Below are 18,135 nucleotides of genomic sequence, written 5' to 3' on the forward strand. Positions count from 1 at the left end.
TCTACATGCCCACTCAACGCATCTGACTCAGATACCGCACTCCTACAACCTCTAGGGACTGCTGGAACATCTTTTTCAGCATTCACGCCTCTCTCCGAGAGTGAAGTATCTAGACTCCTGACATGCAGCCGTCCTACCACATGCTCGCTGGACCCTATACCTACGAGCCTACTTCAGTCCATCAGCCCGACCATCGCTCCAGCTATCACACATGTGATCAATGCCTCGCTAACCTCCGGCACATTTCCAACAGCGTTCAAAATGGCCCGGGTAACACCGTTAATTAAGAAAGCTTCTCTCAACCCTGCTCAAGTCGAGAACTACCGCCCTGTCTCACTCCTGCCTTTCCTATCCAAAGGCATTGAACGAGCAGTCTCCAAACAGGTCTCTGACTTCCTTTCACAGAACAACCTTCTGGATCCAAATCAGTCTGGGTTCAAAAGCGGCCACTCTACCGAAACGGCTGTCTGTTGTCTGTAACAGAAGCCTTAAAAGAAGCCAGGGTGACCGCTCGGTCATCAGTACTCATTCTGCTTGACTTATCAGCTGCCTTTGACACGGTTAATCACCGCATTCTTCTCTCTATACTCGCTAACATGGGAATCTCCGGTTCTGCTCTCTCCTGGTTTGAATCCTACCTCACAGGACGCTCGTTTAACGTATCATGGCTTGGTCAGCTATCTGCACCTCACCATCTCACCACAGGGGTCCCCCAGGGCTCAGTGCTGGGCCCCCTTCTCTTTGCTATCTACACCACCTCCTTGGGACAGATTATCCGTTCGCATGGCTTCTCATACCACTGCTATGCAGACGACACACAGCTCTATCTGTCCTTTCCACCTGATGACCCCTTGGTTTCAGCACGGATCTCGGATTGCCTCTCAGACATAGCTACATGGATGAAGGCACACCACCTCCAGCTGAACCTCTCAAAGACTGAACTGCTGGTCCTCCCAGCTAAACCTACCATACATCACAACATCAACATCAAATTTGACTGCCTGTCTGTTTCACCTACCAGGACTGCAAAAAATCTAGGTTGTTCTCGACAACCAACTAAACTTCTCAGATCATGTTGCCTCAGTCGCCCGGTCATGCCGTTTCGCACTCTACAACATACGGAAAATCAGGACTTACTTGACTCAAGATGCTACCCAACTTCTGGTTCAGGCAATAGTCATCTCACGACTCGACTACTGCAATGCCCTCCTGACAGGTCTCCCAGCCTGCGCAGTGAAACCACTTCAGATGATCCAGAACACGGCAGCGTACCTGGTCTACAACCATCCTAAAAGGGCACATGTTACTCCGCTGCTCAACCAGCTACACTGGCTACCTATGGCGGCCCGCATCAAATTCAAGGCTCTAACGCTTGCCTACAAAGTAGTCTCCGGTTCTGCTCCCACCTACTTGAATGCCCTCATACAGACATACGCTACCTCCAGACCGCTGCGCTCCTCAGACGAACGACGTCTAGCTCTACCACCGGTACGCTCAAGCCAATCCAAACTTTTCTCATCTGTTGTTCCTCGTTGGTGGAACACACTGCCAGCTCCTACAAGGGCAGAGACATCCTTCTCCATTTTCAGAAAACTCCTGAAGACCCAGCTCTTTAGAGAACATCTCCTCTTATAGCAACACTTACAACAAGTCTTACTGATCCTAGCACTCACCAGTCGTCTCAAACTGACAAGTAACTGTTAAAAACAGCACTCACTGATGCACTTATTCTTACTGTAATTTTTGAGAACTGCTCTAAAACTTAAACTGTTTACTATGTTGTTAGTCGTTTTGGCTAAAAAGCGTCAGCCAAATGTAATGTAATGTAATGTACTTACTTACCAAGATTTTCTAACTGTATCCTTTGCCTTCAACCCTTTTGTGTCAAGGAGAGTGGCAACCCTAAGTCTTTCTTCCTTTTTACCAAATATAATTACTTCAGTTTTTTCTTTGTTCAGCTGAAGAAAATTTTGAGACATCCAGGTGTTGATTTGTTCTATACACTGACACATAGACTCAAGAGGACCATAGTCGTTTGGTGACAGAGCTAAGTAAATTTGTGTGTCATCTGCATAGCTATGATATGAAATCAAATTATTTTGGATGATTTGTCCAAGTGGGAGCATATAGAGATTGAATAATAGTGGCCCCAAGATCGACCCCTGGGGAACACTATAGGTCAAGGACGTTGGTGTTGAGGTACAGTTTCCGATGGCAACAAAGAAGCTCCTTTCTTGTAGATATGATTTTAGCCAGCTGATAACTATGCCTGTAAATCCAACCCAGTGTTCTAGTCTGTGTAGTAAAATATTGTGATCAACAGTGTCAAATGCTGCACTAAGGTCCAGTAGCACTAGGACTGATGTTTTACCTGAATCTGTGTTGAGGCGTATGTCATTGGAAACTTTAATGAGAGCTGTTTCAGTGCTGTGATTTGCCCGAAAACCAGACTTAAAGTAATCAAAATACCCATTTGATGTTAGGAAGGTGGTTAATTGATTAAAGACTATTTTTTCAATAATTTTGCCAATAAAATGTAGATTGGATATGGGCCTGTAATTGACCGATCCCAAGCCCCGCCCCCTTTTGCTATGTCACAATGAGGACTTCGGAGGACCTCGGTCAACCTCGGTCAATTTTGAATTTTCTAGTGGCCATTCGGTATGACAATACGCCAGTTATGCGAATGCTATAATGCTTCTTTTGCGAGTAGCTTAAGTAACTAAATAACTAAAGAGCTCAAAAAGGTTCAAAGATAAGCCTGGGATACTTGTAGAAGTGACATCCGATATCCTGACAGTGTGAAACGTTAACACACATAGGCCTAACTCATAACTTTGGATAGGCTGCTACTTTTCAGTAAAGAAATCTGAGTGTGTACGAAAATGTTCCCTTTATTTGTGTTCATAACTAGACTACACACAAAAACATAACTAAATCTGGTTTCCACTGATGAAACGACAACATAAGCCTACGCAAAAAATTATACCTACCTTGCAGGAACTGAACTCGCATATTGGAAGACGTGCAAAAGAATACACCTTCAATCACGTATCGCCTTACACACAACAAGAATACTTTCAGCTTTGCTACCTTGCCATGTTTAACTTGGGATAGAAGACTGTTCACAGAAATAAGCTAATGATCATTTTTTCAACAAACGCAATAATAGCCTATACTGCGATGCATTATTGATGGCTGAACGAGAGATAGCCAATGTCTTCTAAAGATCGAATCATGTGCAGACTCAAAACTATGCAGTCTCGAAATCGCCCATATTAGACCTAGGCTACTACATTGCCCACGTTTAAATTAATTATAAATAAATTTAATAATTTAATAAGATAATAAATCATTATTAATTAATTAAGCATAAGCGGGCAAGTCTAGTGCAAGACAAGTCACGATTGCAAACTGCAGATATGTCAAACGTGAACTCGGAGTGGTTTCTTTTCAATACACTTGTATCATGTTTATTTGAACTCTTCCTTCTAAAGCAGCCATTCAAAATAATAAGTAGGCTATCGGCCTACCGAAGAGAAGCTATCTCTCCACCTCCCCAACATGAGCTGCTTGGCTAGTCACTCTCCCAAGTTGCGTGGGAACTTGGATCTGCAGCACTTGGTCCCCTCTTCTATTAATCCTCGAAATATGGTTAGATTTTGTTATAGACACGTCAACACCATATTTTTGCACAGACCTGTTTATTGAATCAGTCACATCTGCAGCAAATAAGGTAAACTACCTGCTCGTGATAACGTGCTAATTGTTTATCCCCAGTTAACATGCATCCCATTAAGATCCACGACACCGGATTTGTTTGTCCTCAATTTGTGGTGTTCCACCTCGTTGATAACAGCAGACATTGTGAATGTGTCCATCTGCATACTGAAGGCCTTTCTGGCCTCTGTTTTTTGAATATATCAAGATTACTTGACGCCCAGAAATCCAGCATACACTGTTGCACTCGGCTAAATGGGGGTGCTGCGTCCCCATGTTGAACACATGTTCTCGCACACTTTCCTGCAAACTTGTCCGACTTAGCAACAGTAACTATGGGACTGACAATGGGAGGAGGGGCTTGGGATCGGTCAATTGTTTAGCATGGAGGCATCCAGGTTATTCTTCTTGAGAAGTGGCTTTACAACAGCTGTTTTCAGTGACTTAGGAAAAGTGCCAGACAGCAGTGATACATTTACAATTTGAAGGACATCCGCTATGCCGCTATGAGGTGAAAAACAGTTTTGAAGAAATTGGTAGGCAGAGTGTCTAAGACACATGTGGAAGAGCTAAGATTCTGTACCGTTTTTTCAAGTGTTTGTGTCCGTCAAGTGTCTATCAAGCTGAATACTGACATCAAGTTTAGTTTCCCTCTGTTTGTTGCTGGAAGTTCAGGTTGTTGAATTTGTAATTGAGCAGATATGTTGAGTCTGATTTTGTCAATTTTACCTTTAAAAAAAAGATGAAAACTCATTGCATTTATTAGTTGAGAGAAGTTCAGGCGCTAATTGTGAGGGGGGATTTGTTAACTTATCAACAGTTGAAAATAGAATACGAGTGTTATTTGAACTTCTATTGATAATGATAATTGTAATGATTTCACAATGGATTTGAAGTTTGTATTTACGCCGTTTTCTTTCAGTCTTCCTACACTCTCTTTTTAGAAGTTTAACTGCTGGATTTAGCCTCCATGGTGCTTTCTGTTTGTCCTTAACTTTCTTCAATTGTAATGGAGCAATGTCATCCATAATGTTTGCCATTTTTGCATTAAAGTGATCAAATAGGTCTTCTACAGAGTCTGACAGTTGACTTGACTTCAGTGAAAGTGCTTGCTCAAAGAGAGCACTTGTCTGATCATTTATGATTCTCCTTTTTACAATCATAGCTGTGTTTTGAATGTGTGGGGACATAGACACATCAAAGAACACGCAGAAATGATCAGATAAGGCCAGTGGCCGGTTGCACAAAGCACCTTAAGTTTTTTCCCTTAAGTATGACCCTTAAGACTTAATTTCTCCTCAGGTAAGGGATTTACTTAAGGGTGTTGCACAGAATACCTTAAAATGTTTCCTTAGTGAAGGAGAAACGTCAAGGGATTTACTGCACTGAAAGGGATTTTCCGGCATGAAAATTCTATAGTTTCCACGGAAATTGTTCAACAGCTGTAGATGCTAGCCTAGCTAACTGCCTTTGCCGCGATGCCGTTAGTTAAAACACCGAACACAGTGCTTATATCTTATCATTCATCGTACCTTAATAATATTAGCGGAAATTATCCAGGTAGCAAGTCAAACATGTTATATACATGAACTGAACAATACTAGTTGGCAAGTTAGAAATGATCCTGACTGTCATCAGTGCACCAACGTTTTGCCTAGCGAACCGAACCGAAGCTCATAGGCTAACAAGACATCCACATGAATTGTTAACGTTAGCCTACGTAAACCAAACAATAACAATACGGCATGTTTCTGATAGGCCTATTTATTTGACAGAGGAAGCATATTAGCCTAACAGAGAGGTTTTATTTTGAATGGTCAAAAGTAGTTAATAAACTTCATTTATCAGCATCAATTCAGTTAATAATATGGTTAAGGTAGAGTCAGTCCTTAGGGGTTTCCCCTTAGTTAGACTACTAAGGTCTTTTGTGCAACAGTTTAAAGGAGAATTCCGGTGTGATATTGACCTAAAGTGTATTGAAACATGATACCGAGTGTGAACGTATGTCTCATAGCCCATCTCGGCTTGTCCCCTGCACTCCAAAATCTGGCACTAGTTAGCCGATGCTACCAACAGCTTTTTCAATAGTGGTGCTTCGGCATCGGGCTAGCCATGCAAATAAATCACTGTTTTACACCCATTTACGAGGCTCAATGTATCTCCACACTTCATTGGTAGACTTCCGAGGGCCCTGACATTTAAAACGAGACATTGAGAACTTTGAAAAAGCACTGGTAGTTTACTTACAAGACGATTTATACAGACAGTATCTTCACGAAGTTTAGCGTTTGCAGCCATCTTGAATTTAGTCACGATAAGTCGAGCAACGAGTAAGAATGAACAGGTATGATAAGGGATCAGATTCCAAAAATAATTCAGTGGAAATGCATGGATTCCAGTTGCTGCTACTGGAAGAAACTGGAATCCATGCATTTCCACTGAATTATTTTTGGAATCTGATCCCTTATCATACCTGTTCATTCTTACTCGTTGCTCGACTTGAGCTTGAGACTTTAATGCGTGCACACAGATATTCAAATGAAGTAAAGTCACTGAATGACGACTGATTGCACTGAAAAGACGTCTTGAAAATTCTGGCTATCCTCTCGCTATCCACCTCTTTTATTTGCGGTTCATATCCGGTCGGCAAAACGGCAAATACATCCTTCTTCGAAAGTAATGACTTAAGTGCATTGTGTTGCTCAACTTTCAAAGAAAAGCACAAGTCCAACTCCTCCAAAGTTGCCGGCAACGCCGATTCAAACAACCGCTCTTCGTTCGCCATAGCCACCTTTCTTGTTGTTCACAGTCGCAGGACTGTCATTATCTTGTTAAGCCCGCCTTAAGACTCTCTAACAAAATAGAGCGCTGTGATTGGATGAAGTCCACGGCGTCAGCCAATAAAAATCCCTATGGTTTGATACTAGACGTACAGGCTGAGCAAATGAATTTGCCGCCGCTAGGGTGCGTCTAGATTTCTAGGCCTGGGTCTCTGGCCGGAGGAGCGCATTTTGTTTTAATCCAACTTCAAGGTGAATTGTCGTTCAGTTTTTGCTCATTGACTTGGCTGGCTCATTTAAAATAAAAAAAAACTAACCACTAACCTTTCAGATTTAAATGTACTGGTTTCACTGTCTTTGCTAAACTAGCTTGTAAATGAAATAAAAGAATGAAAAAGAGTGGAAATTGCTAAAAGGATAGTTGAAGCATGAGCAGTGTGAAATGCGTCCTACTCACTTGAGCAGGAGGAGTGTGTGCATTAAAACATTAAGCTGTTGTTACTCGGACTGATTCACTGGGAGTGTAGTTTAAAAACACTCTTAAGCGGGGTTCACATTGCACATTCAAGCGGCAGTGCTGCACTATGAAACATTATTTTTAATAGCTTGCGCGCACAAGAACTGGCCTGCCACTGCGCCGAGCAAAGCACACAGCAAGCAGCATTTTGCCTCTTATGCCGCTCTTGCCGAGCAAAGCACACAGCAAGCAGCATTTTGCCTCTTATGCCTCTTATGCCGCTCTTGCCGCGGTGGAAGTTCAATCATGTTGAACTTAGACTGTGGCGCGCTGTAAGTCATTGGTATTTTGTGCTGAGCTTGACGGCAAGCACTACAAAAAAAGACCATGGGACATTACTCAACCAAGAGCAACCTAGCGGCGAGCACAGCACATGTCACGTGCAATGTGAAGTCCCTATTACCTTGGAGTTAATCAGGTAGGCTATTCATATGATCCCTAAGGTAGAGGTTAAGCTATAAATGAGCCATCCATCTAGTCCCTGAGTTCACAACAAAACAGAAAACAGGCAGTGCATATAATAGCTGTATGACACCATTTAAAATACAAAATATTTCTATATTATTAATGTACCTGTAAATGGTCTTTGATATAATGACCATAATACTGCAATATGATGTTACTTGGTGTGTGATTCTATGTGGATATGTTCAAATGCTACCTCTAGACTATTATTAAGATACATGTGAATTATGCTTGAGATGATGGACAACTTGTCTGATTTTAAATTGTTTGTTTATTCTGGACTGCAGGGATCTGTTTATAAGCCTATGTACTTCTTGTTGGTATTTGTCCTTTATATCCTAATCATTACAGTTAACTTAACTTTGATCTTAACAGTGATCATGGAAAAAAGCCTCCATGAGCCCATGTATATTTTTCTCTCTAATCTATGTGTGAATAGCCTTTACGGAACTATTGGTTTTTACCCTAAATTTTTGCTGGACTTGCAAGCTGATACTCACACAATAACATACAGTTGGTGCATAACACAAGCTTATGTGATTTATACCTCAGTAATGTGTGAAATCACTCTTTTAACAGTGATGTCTTATGACCGCTATGTGGCAATTTGCAGACCACTGCAATACCACAGTATTTTGACTCCACATGCTGTGCTTAAACTGCTTGTAGTGGCCTGGACTTATCCACTTTTGACAGCAGTAGCATCTCTTATTCTTACTCTCAGAATACCCATTTGTGGATCTCACATTCGTAAACTATTCTGTGATAATCCTTCAATACTAAAGCTGGGTTGTTCTCTAGTCACAGCCAACCAGGTATGGGGCATGATACTTATTACAGGTCAGTGTATACAGTTTGTTTTAATTTTAATTTCATATGCTCGTATTGTACGGGTTTGCATATCATCCAGTGAGGGCAGAACAAAGTTTGCCAAAACTTGTGTGCCCCATATTTTGGTTATAGCCATCTTCATCATGACAACACTGTTTGACGTATCATACAGTTGGGTTGGTTCAGAAAACCTGCCAATTAGTGTACGCAATGCATTGGCTATACAGTTTTTGATTCTCCCTCCACTATCAAATCCAATAACTTATGGGCTTCAACTTCCACAGATCCGAAAAGCAGTATTCAGACAAGGTTGTAAACATAAAATGTGTCACCAGAGATGATTGTCTTAGTCATTAATAAGCATTACCAAGAGGCGCCTGGAGGAATGAATGTTATGGTACGCACACCGATCATGATTTTTACTTCACATAAAAATGTAATTGCGTACTGTCATGCAGTTAATGGGATACTGCCAACTTGGTGTGAAGAATACACACACACACTATCGTTGTGGAGTAGCAAAGTGAGAGTACAAACCTACGATGTCTAAAAAAAAAAAAATCTAATTGTTATCCATGTCCTGGATTTAGTAACTGGTGGATATCTCACTCTTAAATTAAATGATATGATGATTTACTCATGAAAAGCTCTATTCATTGTTTTGACACACTGTAATACCAACTCTTAGTTATTTTACTTAATCTTGTTTTGAGCTTAGTTTCTACTCACAATGTAAATTAGTTTTCCATTTACACCACTTCCTTAGGTTAGATTATTCGCTCCCACTGATTCATCTATCACGGTTATGCGAATGATACTGAACTTTACCTGTCTTTCCCAATATAATATACAGTCTATGGTCTTTCCCAATATAAGTCATAAATTGTGGTAAAGCACAAGGCTGTATTAATTAAACATTTACAAAAGCTTATATAATGTAATGTTGACAAATTGAGCTCATGTCGGTCTGCATTCACTGACATTTACAATTACAAAGATACAAGGATTTTATTTGTCACAACCATAGAGATATATAGAAATAAGTAGACAAACAAAATAATGATTTGCCTGCATTATGTATGAATTCTCATATCGTCAAGTATCATCCAGTGAGGAATTTCTAGACTACACTGGCATTACCATTTCTGAGTCTCCCTCCCCTTACCAATAGTTTATGGGGGTTAACTTCCACAGTTTAGTAAGGTACTATGCAGACTAAGTTGTATACCATGAGTGATTACCATGTCAGTACTGATTATTATACATATATATATATATATATATAAATATAAATTAACCACAGCAATAACTGATCCATACCACGTAGAAGAGATAGTTAGAGCCCGTGGGTAAGCTGAGCTACCACCTGTATCTTGGAAACCATACTTGATAGCTGTAATTCCAATCCAATGAGAGCCAATGTGAGGCAGGGATATCTGGCTTACAATTGTTAATGATGACATGAGCCTCAAATGGCAAGAACAAAAACCATTGTCATCCCCACTTGGCCTACTTTAAACAGTCCATCACTTATTAGTCTTAATACCACAGGAAAACCATCTGTGTATTGTGTGATAAACTAACTCATGCAAAGTGCAGACATTTCTCATTTCTTTAAAAGGAACATGCCAACATTTTGGAAAATAAGCTTACCCGTAAAACTTCAAACAACCCAGACCTTCACAACTGTACAATTGGGAGTGGGTCGGGAAAAGGTTAATTGACTTCCTTTCATTGAATCCCAAATTTGCCAAAAAATCGTATGTGTATTCCCTGGCTAGACCAGTGCTTTTTTTTTTCAAAGACGGCTAACTGCAGCACCAGCTTGTATTTTCAGACAGGCCTACAGTATGAGACGGGCCTTTAATCCCTTTCACACAAATCTTTTCCTTTGCAAAGATGAAAAATATTATCGAATTAATTATTTCAAACATGCTGAATACAAGAATTTCTCAGAATTATGAACAGGCAAGATGGGGGTGGGGTTGTATAAAATGTATTTTACATGTGAAATCTATGAACTAATCATGTTTTGGTACTTGTTGTCTAGCAGATACCAGTGAGAATTGAGTGTGCATAATGCAATTCAATAAGACAGTTAGAATCATATATGCCTTTCAGCATGACTTATTTTTGTGGAAAAAATGTGCTGGACTGCCGGAATACCTACCCATATTAGTAGGCTATCTGAATACCTACCCATATTAGTAGCTATCTGAATACCTACCCATATTAGTAGCTATCTGAATACCTACCCATATTAGTAGCTATCTGAATACCTACCCATATTAGTAGCTATCTGAATACCTACCCATATTAGTAGCTATCTGGGCTCCAAATTACGGAAAATGTATTTTCATGCATTTTTGCCTTTCATCTGTACAAAAACTCTGTTTTCGACCAATTAAAACAGATATTTTTTAAAACACTGAATTTGGGTTCAATGGGTGGAGTCGGATATGTCTGAATATAGTTTTGGGGTTGTTAGCTTGTTGCTATGGATTTGGTTCAGCGCTGGCCAACCGAGGCATTTCCACTGAATTATTTTTGGAATCTGATCCCTTATCATACCTGTTCATTCTTACTCGTTGCTCGACTTATGTCAGGGCCCTCGGAAGTCTACCAATGAAGTGTGGAGATACATTGAGCCTCGTAAATGGGTGTAAAACAGTGATTTATTTGCATGGCTAGCCCGATGCCGAAGCACCACTATTGAAAAAGCTGTTGGTAGCATCGGCTGACTAGCGCCAGATTTTGGAGTGCAGGGGACAAGCCGAGATGGGCTATGAGACATACGTTCACACTCGGTATCATGTTTCAATACACTTTAGGTCAATATCACACCGGAATTCTCCTTTAAAATAAGTTCATTAAACAATTATGTAAAGTAGACTTATTAATATCAATGAATACATATGTCCATGTCATATTTCACATGTTTCATACATAATTCAAATGTGTGTTTTCAATTTTGTGTCTTCTTTAAAGCAACTTGCGCTTAAAACCATATTTTGTTGGGACATAACATGTAGTGATTGTACAAGAGTATGCAAAGTCATCTTCATCTTGTGAGTGTTTATTGGCAGATTAGGCCCTTCCGTGCATTACCGCCACCTACAGTATCAGGTCAATGTTCGGTAGGGTGCAAGCGCGGATATAGTAGGAGGAGTTGGATTTAGGTCCAGCTCCACCCCTTGGATTTTGTGTTCTGCAGCAAGGCCCATCTCGAAAAAAGGGAGTTGTCGGTTCCCCGATTGGCCAGTATCACCATCTGTTTGATTGACATGTTCTTGACAGCCTTCAATGGCTGTTTTAGTGCATCCTGTGTACAAAATTATTTTCCAATTTGCAAGAAAAACTTTTAAAAATCAATGTCAATGTCAATTTATTTATTTAATAAATAGATATATAGTTATAAAGACGAAGGTAAGACACAACGTAATACAAATATGGTTATTTTTTCTGCTTTCTTCATCAGCATTATTTGCTGTTGGGTCATTCCACGTCAATTGACCTGTCGCTAAGCCCCGCCCCCCATTGTTACCGTGTGAAAACTCGGACAAACAAACCAGACTTGATTAGAAATACATTGTGGACAATGTCAGCTGACAGTATATGAAAGCAGGCTTTGGGGACGTTTTGGTCGAAAAAGGATTTACTTTCCTCCAGAAGCTATCAAAAGGGACTTAATTATGCTATGGAGGGGTGTATTCAAAACTTTAGAATACGTAAGGTGACCAGCAGTTGTGGCGAGTAGCCGTGCAAATCACTGTGCAAAAACCACTGACGTTAATGCTAGGTAGCTAGTGGAAGATTGATACGAAGATATGTTGGGTTACGTTAATATTTGATGTAGTAAGAATATAGTAGTTGGTTAATGAGCATTTTCATCTTGGGATTTAACAGGGAACCTGTGCCCACGTTGTTGGCTTAGTAGCCTACATTACGTCGAGCTGCTGCAAACGCGAGAGACGTCCTGTAGGCTACTGTTGATGAAAATATACCCCGTTTTCTAGCCTCTCGGGGTACCGGCTATCAGTATTACACGTCCCCCCTTTGACCATGGTTATCCGTCAGAGTTTTTTGAGTTAATAAACTCCATAAATAACCATTAATTTGTCATTTTATGCCTCCTCCCCGTTGTTTCCTGGAAGTTGTCCGAGCTGATGTCCGAGTCCCGTTGAGGCTGGACTGTCATTGGCTTATCAGCGTTCTAAGGGTGGTGCTTAGCGACAGGTCAATTTAACCAGGGCCCACGCACTTAGGTCTCAAAAAATTGTGAAAAAATTACGAGGTGTACCTATGTTACCCAGGAGACACACTGTAAAATTACTTTTATGTAAGATCAATACTTTCCAAGGTACAGCCAGTTTTACAGGAGGATGGGGTGTCGATTTTGTTCGGCCTCTTTTTTTTGTCAAAGTTCACAAGCCCATAGCGCAAGAACTAAACCATGTAGGAGGCTCACATTTTGCATGCTGGTACATAAATAGGAATAGTATGTAACATAATCGTAACATTTGGTCTGGATGATCCTGCATGGTCATAGCTGTCTCTCAAAGTTGATCAAAATTGTATTGGAGTTTTTGGCAGGGCTCTGTTTAGGCCTTCAGAAGACATATTTGTACTCAGCATAGGCTCTTGATTTATGTTCCTTACTGAGAAGTGGAAACACTCCTCCACATTCCTTCAGAGTCTGAACAGCAGACCTCACAAGTCTGAGAAATCATTTTGGTTCTCATTTTCAGTGCACCCAAACACCTTGTGGGAATATACAAAGATTTCTTTTATATTTTTTTTCTTTATTATCCATGGTCCCTCCTTTTTAAAAAACACCAATTCAACTTATGCAAATCTTGTTTTTTTTACTTTCCACCCTGAACATGGGAAAGATGCACCGCTTGTTTCACTTTACTGTCGAATCGTAGCCCTTGATGAAGTCACATGAGCTGCAATAAAGTTTGGGAACGTAGTAAACAAATTGGCAGCATCTTTGTGGATATCCGGTCATGAAAAATTAGCATTTATATCTTAATATGAGACTGTATGCTCATTTGTACTTAGCCTAGGTAGAACTTTTGCAAGATGAAGATCACACAAGTCAGGCATACCGGTATGTGAGTTCAAGCAATCTTTATTATTTTTATGTAGCAAAAACTGGTAGAAAAAGGCCCACTCTGATATTATTCTTAACCACACATAAAACTGCATGTTTTTGCCCTTGTTGTTCTGTATGATTCTGAATAGGGTTGCAAAATTCCTGGAATTTACAAAGTTGGAAACTTTCCATGGGAATTAACGGGAATATACGGAGCCCGGGAGAGGTCACTTTAAGTGATATTTTTTCTGGTCGTGATAATTTGTGAGCACGTTTTCCTTTAATTGAGCCCTCGAATTAATAAAACGTGAGCATGTTTTCTCTTAATGTAATTGAACCCTCGAATTAATAAAACGTGACCCCGTTGAAGGCCTAAATTGAGTTCTCGAAATATGTATTTCGTGCTCACATTTAGTCATTTCACATGTTCTCACTGCTGGCTGCCTGTCGCAACTTCGTGTTACTCAAGCTGTTGAGATTGGCCTATTAAGATGTAACATTACAGTTCAATATTGGTAAGTGATGATAACCGTAGTTAATTAAAGCCTTTTTAGTTTTCACCATTAGGTGATGACTATAGCGGACTTCTACTCTTTGTAGCAGGGTCACCTGCGGTGTTAACCGCCAGCTATGGAGCCGACAGCCGATAGCCTGAGGGACTTCTTGAAGGATAGAGGTGTCAGCGAAGGGTTTATTCAGAAACTCGATAACGAAAAGGTAGGCTATGTGATGTGGGGTGCAAGAACATGTTTAACTTCATTAACGTTATTTGTATTCGAGTAACAGGTGGTCTGACTGACTGGGTTAGAAATAGGCTAACCCTGCTAATGTGTTTTGTTGATGTCATGTCGTTTGCGGTGTTAACATAGATCAATGCAACATGTTTATGCCATTACAGTAGGCATGAACCATATCCAAAGCCTTGCAGAGAGGGTTATAACGGGTAATCTGTCGGGTAGCCTAGGTCTGTTGTGCTGGACTGTTAGGTCTTGGCCTAGCCTAGCCTACAGGGAGGGAACGTAATCTCATCGCCACCTACTGGTTGCGTTCCTAGTAGGGATGCACTATATCGGCGGCCGATGTATTATTGGCCGATAAGTGAAAAAATGAAAATATTATTATCGGTCCGATAACAGAATTCTGGCCGATAATTTGCGCCGATATTTTTTAAAGTCCTAATTTAGGCCTACGTAAGGTCCATCTGGCTACACTGAGCTACTTGAGCTTGGTTGGCTATACTTTTTCCTCAATATAATGTCAGCGGTGTGAATGTATTTCACCACTCTAACAAAATCTGTGGATATGCGTTAATTTGGGAATCTGTGCATCTCAAAATCCTCTCGTGAATGATCCGCCATTTAACCTTACCAGAGCGGAGCTCAGCCCTATCTAGAGTCGTCTTGACAAATAAACAAACTCGTTAGTGGGACGAGTACATAAGTAGGCCTAGTTCTAAGTTGTGTTTTAGTATTATATTTGCATTACTTTAGCTTGGGTTTTGTAATATTAACTAGAAATATGCTAACCATTCCTGCTTCAGTTCCAGACAGGTCATCATAATAAGTTATTAAAACCTTCGGGGCTAACCCCTTTCATTTCTGCTGCAGCAGGTTGTGCGCAACAGAGTAGACGGACATAAGATACAGTCTGAGGAGTTGCAGCTTTATTCAGTTACCCGCAGTTGAAACTAAACCTGAAGTTTCCCTCACAAACTCTGATTTGGTCGCTATACTGTAGCTTATTCCCAGTTGAGCCGTTTATGAGTGTTTAGTCCTAAATGAAAACGATTCATACTCTCTAGCCACTCACTTGCAATTCACTGACGTCAGGTTCACTTAAAGGAGCCACACATACTGTAAGGCTAATCGAAGACTATCAGCTACACCAGGTGCGAAGCCTTCAAAAAATCCAACTTGGATTGGGAATAAGAGTGCAGAAAAAAGAGAGAGGCAGATTGAATTAGGGCGCATGGTCACTGCGCTGGTCACTTGATTCTAAACAACAGCAATACAAGCAGGTGAAGGCAATTAAAAATGGAGGAACCAGACATTAGACCAGCGGTCCCCAACCACCGGGCCGCAGCCTACGACAAGAGTTTAAAAAAAAAATGCATGCAAACTAAATAAACTCAATTTAATTCGCAATAATGTCACATTCGCAATAATACCCACTGACGATGGTGAGCCAGATACCTCAAAGAAAAAGAAGGGGTCATTCAATAATAGAAATATGACTAGTCATATTTAAAATATGGTTTTGCAGAGACCGGTACTTGCATGCACCAAGTCCTTTATGTGTGGTATTTGGCGATAAGTTGTCAAGCGAAGCAATGAAACCATCAAAGCTAATTCGACATCTAGAGTCCAAGCATCCTACACTTAAAGACAAACCCCTTGAGTTCTTTGAGCGTAAGAAACGCGAGCAAGAAGGACAAAAAACTAGTGCGTAAAGCAACCACATCGGTGAACGTGGCTGCACTAAAAGCCTCATAGTGGCTAGTCAGATTGCTAAATCTAAGAAGCCCTTTACTATTGGGGAAGAATTAATTCTGCCTGCTGGTAAAGGCATGTGCAATGAACTTGGGGAGGCTGCAGCTAAAAAAAATAGCTCAGGTACCGCTTTCTGCAAGCACTGTCCATAGGCAAATTGATGATATGTCAGAGGATATTGAGGCACAGTTGTTAGAAAAGGTGAATGGGTCACCGTGGTACGCTATCCAAGTTGGTTGGTTGCAGGTCACTGGCCAGAGTGTTTGAGTTGCGAGAGCCGCTGCAGAGATTTACAGAAAAAAAAAGTCACCATTAGCTGCATATTTTAGTGATGAGGGCTGGGTGTCAAAACTCGCTTACCAGTGTGACATATTCGGGGTTGCTTAATGACCTCAACCTGTCACTGCAGGGGAGAATGACGACTGTCTTTAAACTGGCAGATAAAGTCGCTGCATTTAAAGCCAAGCTTGATTTGTGGGTATGACGAGTGGATCGGGGTGCATTTGATATGTTCCAAACAGTAGTGGGGGTTTTGGGAGAGACTGAGGCAGGGCCCTTTCTCTCGCAGCTGGTGCGCGATCACCTTGTTGCGCTTTCAAATGAGTTTGAGCGTTACTTCCCATCCTCCAAAGATCCACGGCAAACCAATGAGTGGGTGGGTCCGCAACCCATTTGTCAATATCCCGAATAGTCCTAACTTGTCAGCGCAGGAGGAAGAGCAGTTGATCGAAATTGCAAATGACGGTGGTCTTAAGAGTGTGTAGGCTATGAGGAAACCTTTCTGGCGGGTTTTTGGATGAAAACCAAAGCAGAATATCCCGAGATAGCCGTAAAAGCGCTGAAAACGCTGCTACCATTTCCCACCACGTATCTATGTGAGGCCAGGTTTTCGGCAATGACTGCAACTAAGACCAAATTGCGCAATCGACTGGACATTTCAAACACACTGAGGGTGTCACTGTCTTCCATCACCCCCAGATGGAACCTTCTTGTTGCTCCCACTGATTATATTCGTATATGAGCTCCCACTGATTATATTCGTAATGCACGTTTAGTTCCCATGTTTTGTTACCATATTTTGTTAAGCATGTTCACACATGATATATGTAGCTTCAAGTTGTTCAATTTTCATAGTTCATATTGTTCAATTTTCACTTCTTCAAGTTCACGTTTTTCACATTTTTAAGAGTTTGTTACCTTCACTGTTCATACATAACTGGAGCTAGTTCTTTTCAAGTAATGCATGCACAACACGGAACATCAAACCCCCCCACCGGTCCGTGAAAAAAAAAAGGGAATCAAACCGGTCCATGGTACATAAAAGTTTGGGGACCCCTGCATTAGACCATTGATAAAAACCTAACAGTGGAGGAAGTAAGGGTCATGGCAGAAAATGTTTTTTTTTCCACAAAAAACAAAAAACTCTCATGCTACCATTCTGAAATTCAGTCTTCACAGATTGAAGTGGAGATTTCAAGCACTATTGAGCAACTGTACAACCTCAGTCGTGTTCGAATACTACGACTGTATCTCTGCACCAAGTTAAGGGATGTAGAGATAGAGGAAGACATGCATCCCAAAACCCCCCAGAGCTCAACTTCAGTTGCAGATGTTGCAGAAAGTTCTTTTGAGATCAGGCAGTACTTACCAGAACCAGATAATGACTATGTTGTCAACATCGAGATTCCCACAGACAATAACATGGACGACACAGAGGTTTGGACTGGCCAGTACACATTGGCAGGAAATTAAGCTTCCCCTGTTACAGTGTCTCTTGTTCTAGATAATATGACCCCTGCTGATTCATCTCCATTTGCAAAGCCCGTCAGTGATCCTGAACCGCCTCTAAGCCAACCATTAGTTACAGGGGTGGAACCCACTGTTGCAGGAATAGGCCTACAGCACACTACCTCTTCAACAGCCAGTGAATCCTTGCCATGTAAAACTGTGTATTCCTCAGTTGTTGACCTGACCACTACTGAATCTCCTCCCCAAGACTCTGGATGTTGCAGCCTTCTGTTGTAGACTCTTTCCCTGAGTCAGACAGTGACCTTGCGCCCAGTGTCACGTAAATCATACGTAGAGGACACTGTCTCTCTGATCTTATCAAGGCATTTAAAGATCCTCATGTTTTAGAGTCAGAGATCTACATTAAGATGTGATTGCCTAATGGTCAGCTTGAAGAGGGAGAAGGAATAGGATTGTTCCGTGATTGCATCACAGAATTCTGGACAG

General features: G+C 41.0%; 1 protein-coding gene across 1 annotated transcript; it reads left to right on the forward strand.

Annotated features, from left to right (window-relative positions):
* Positions 1 to 7,787: 7,787 nt before the first annotated feature.
* Positions 7,788 to 17,652, forward strand: LOC121688047 (olfactory receptor 4E1-like). Its single transcript, XM_042067365.1, has 2 exons — positions 7,788 to 8,297; positions 17,350 to 17,652. Exons 1-2 carry the CDS (start codon positions 7,788 to 7,790, stop codon positions 17,650 to 17,652), a joined length of 813 nt encoding a protein of 270 aa, XP_041923299.1.
* Positions 17,653 to 18,135: the final 483 nt, after the last annotated feature.

The sequence above is a fragment of the Alosa sapidissima genome, chromosome 17 (genome assembly GCF_018492685.1).
Source record: "Alosa sapidissima isolate fAloSap1 chromosome 17, fAloSap1.pri, whole genome shotgun sequence".
In the NCBI taxonomy this organism is placed as follows: Eukaryota; Metazoa; Chordata; class Actinopteri; order Clupeiformes; family Clupeidae; genus Alosa; species Alosa sapidissima.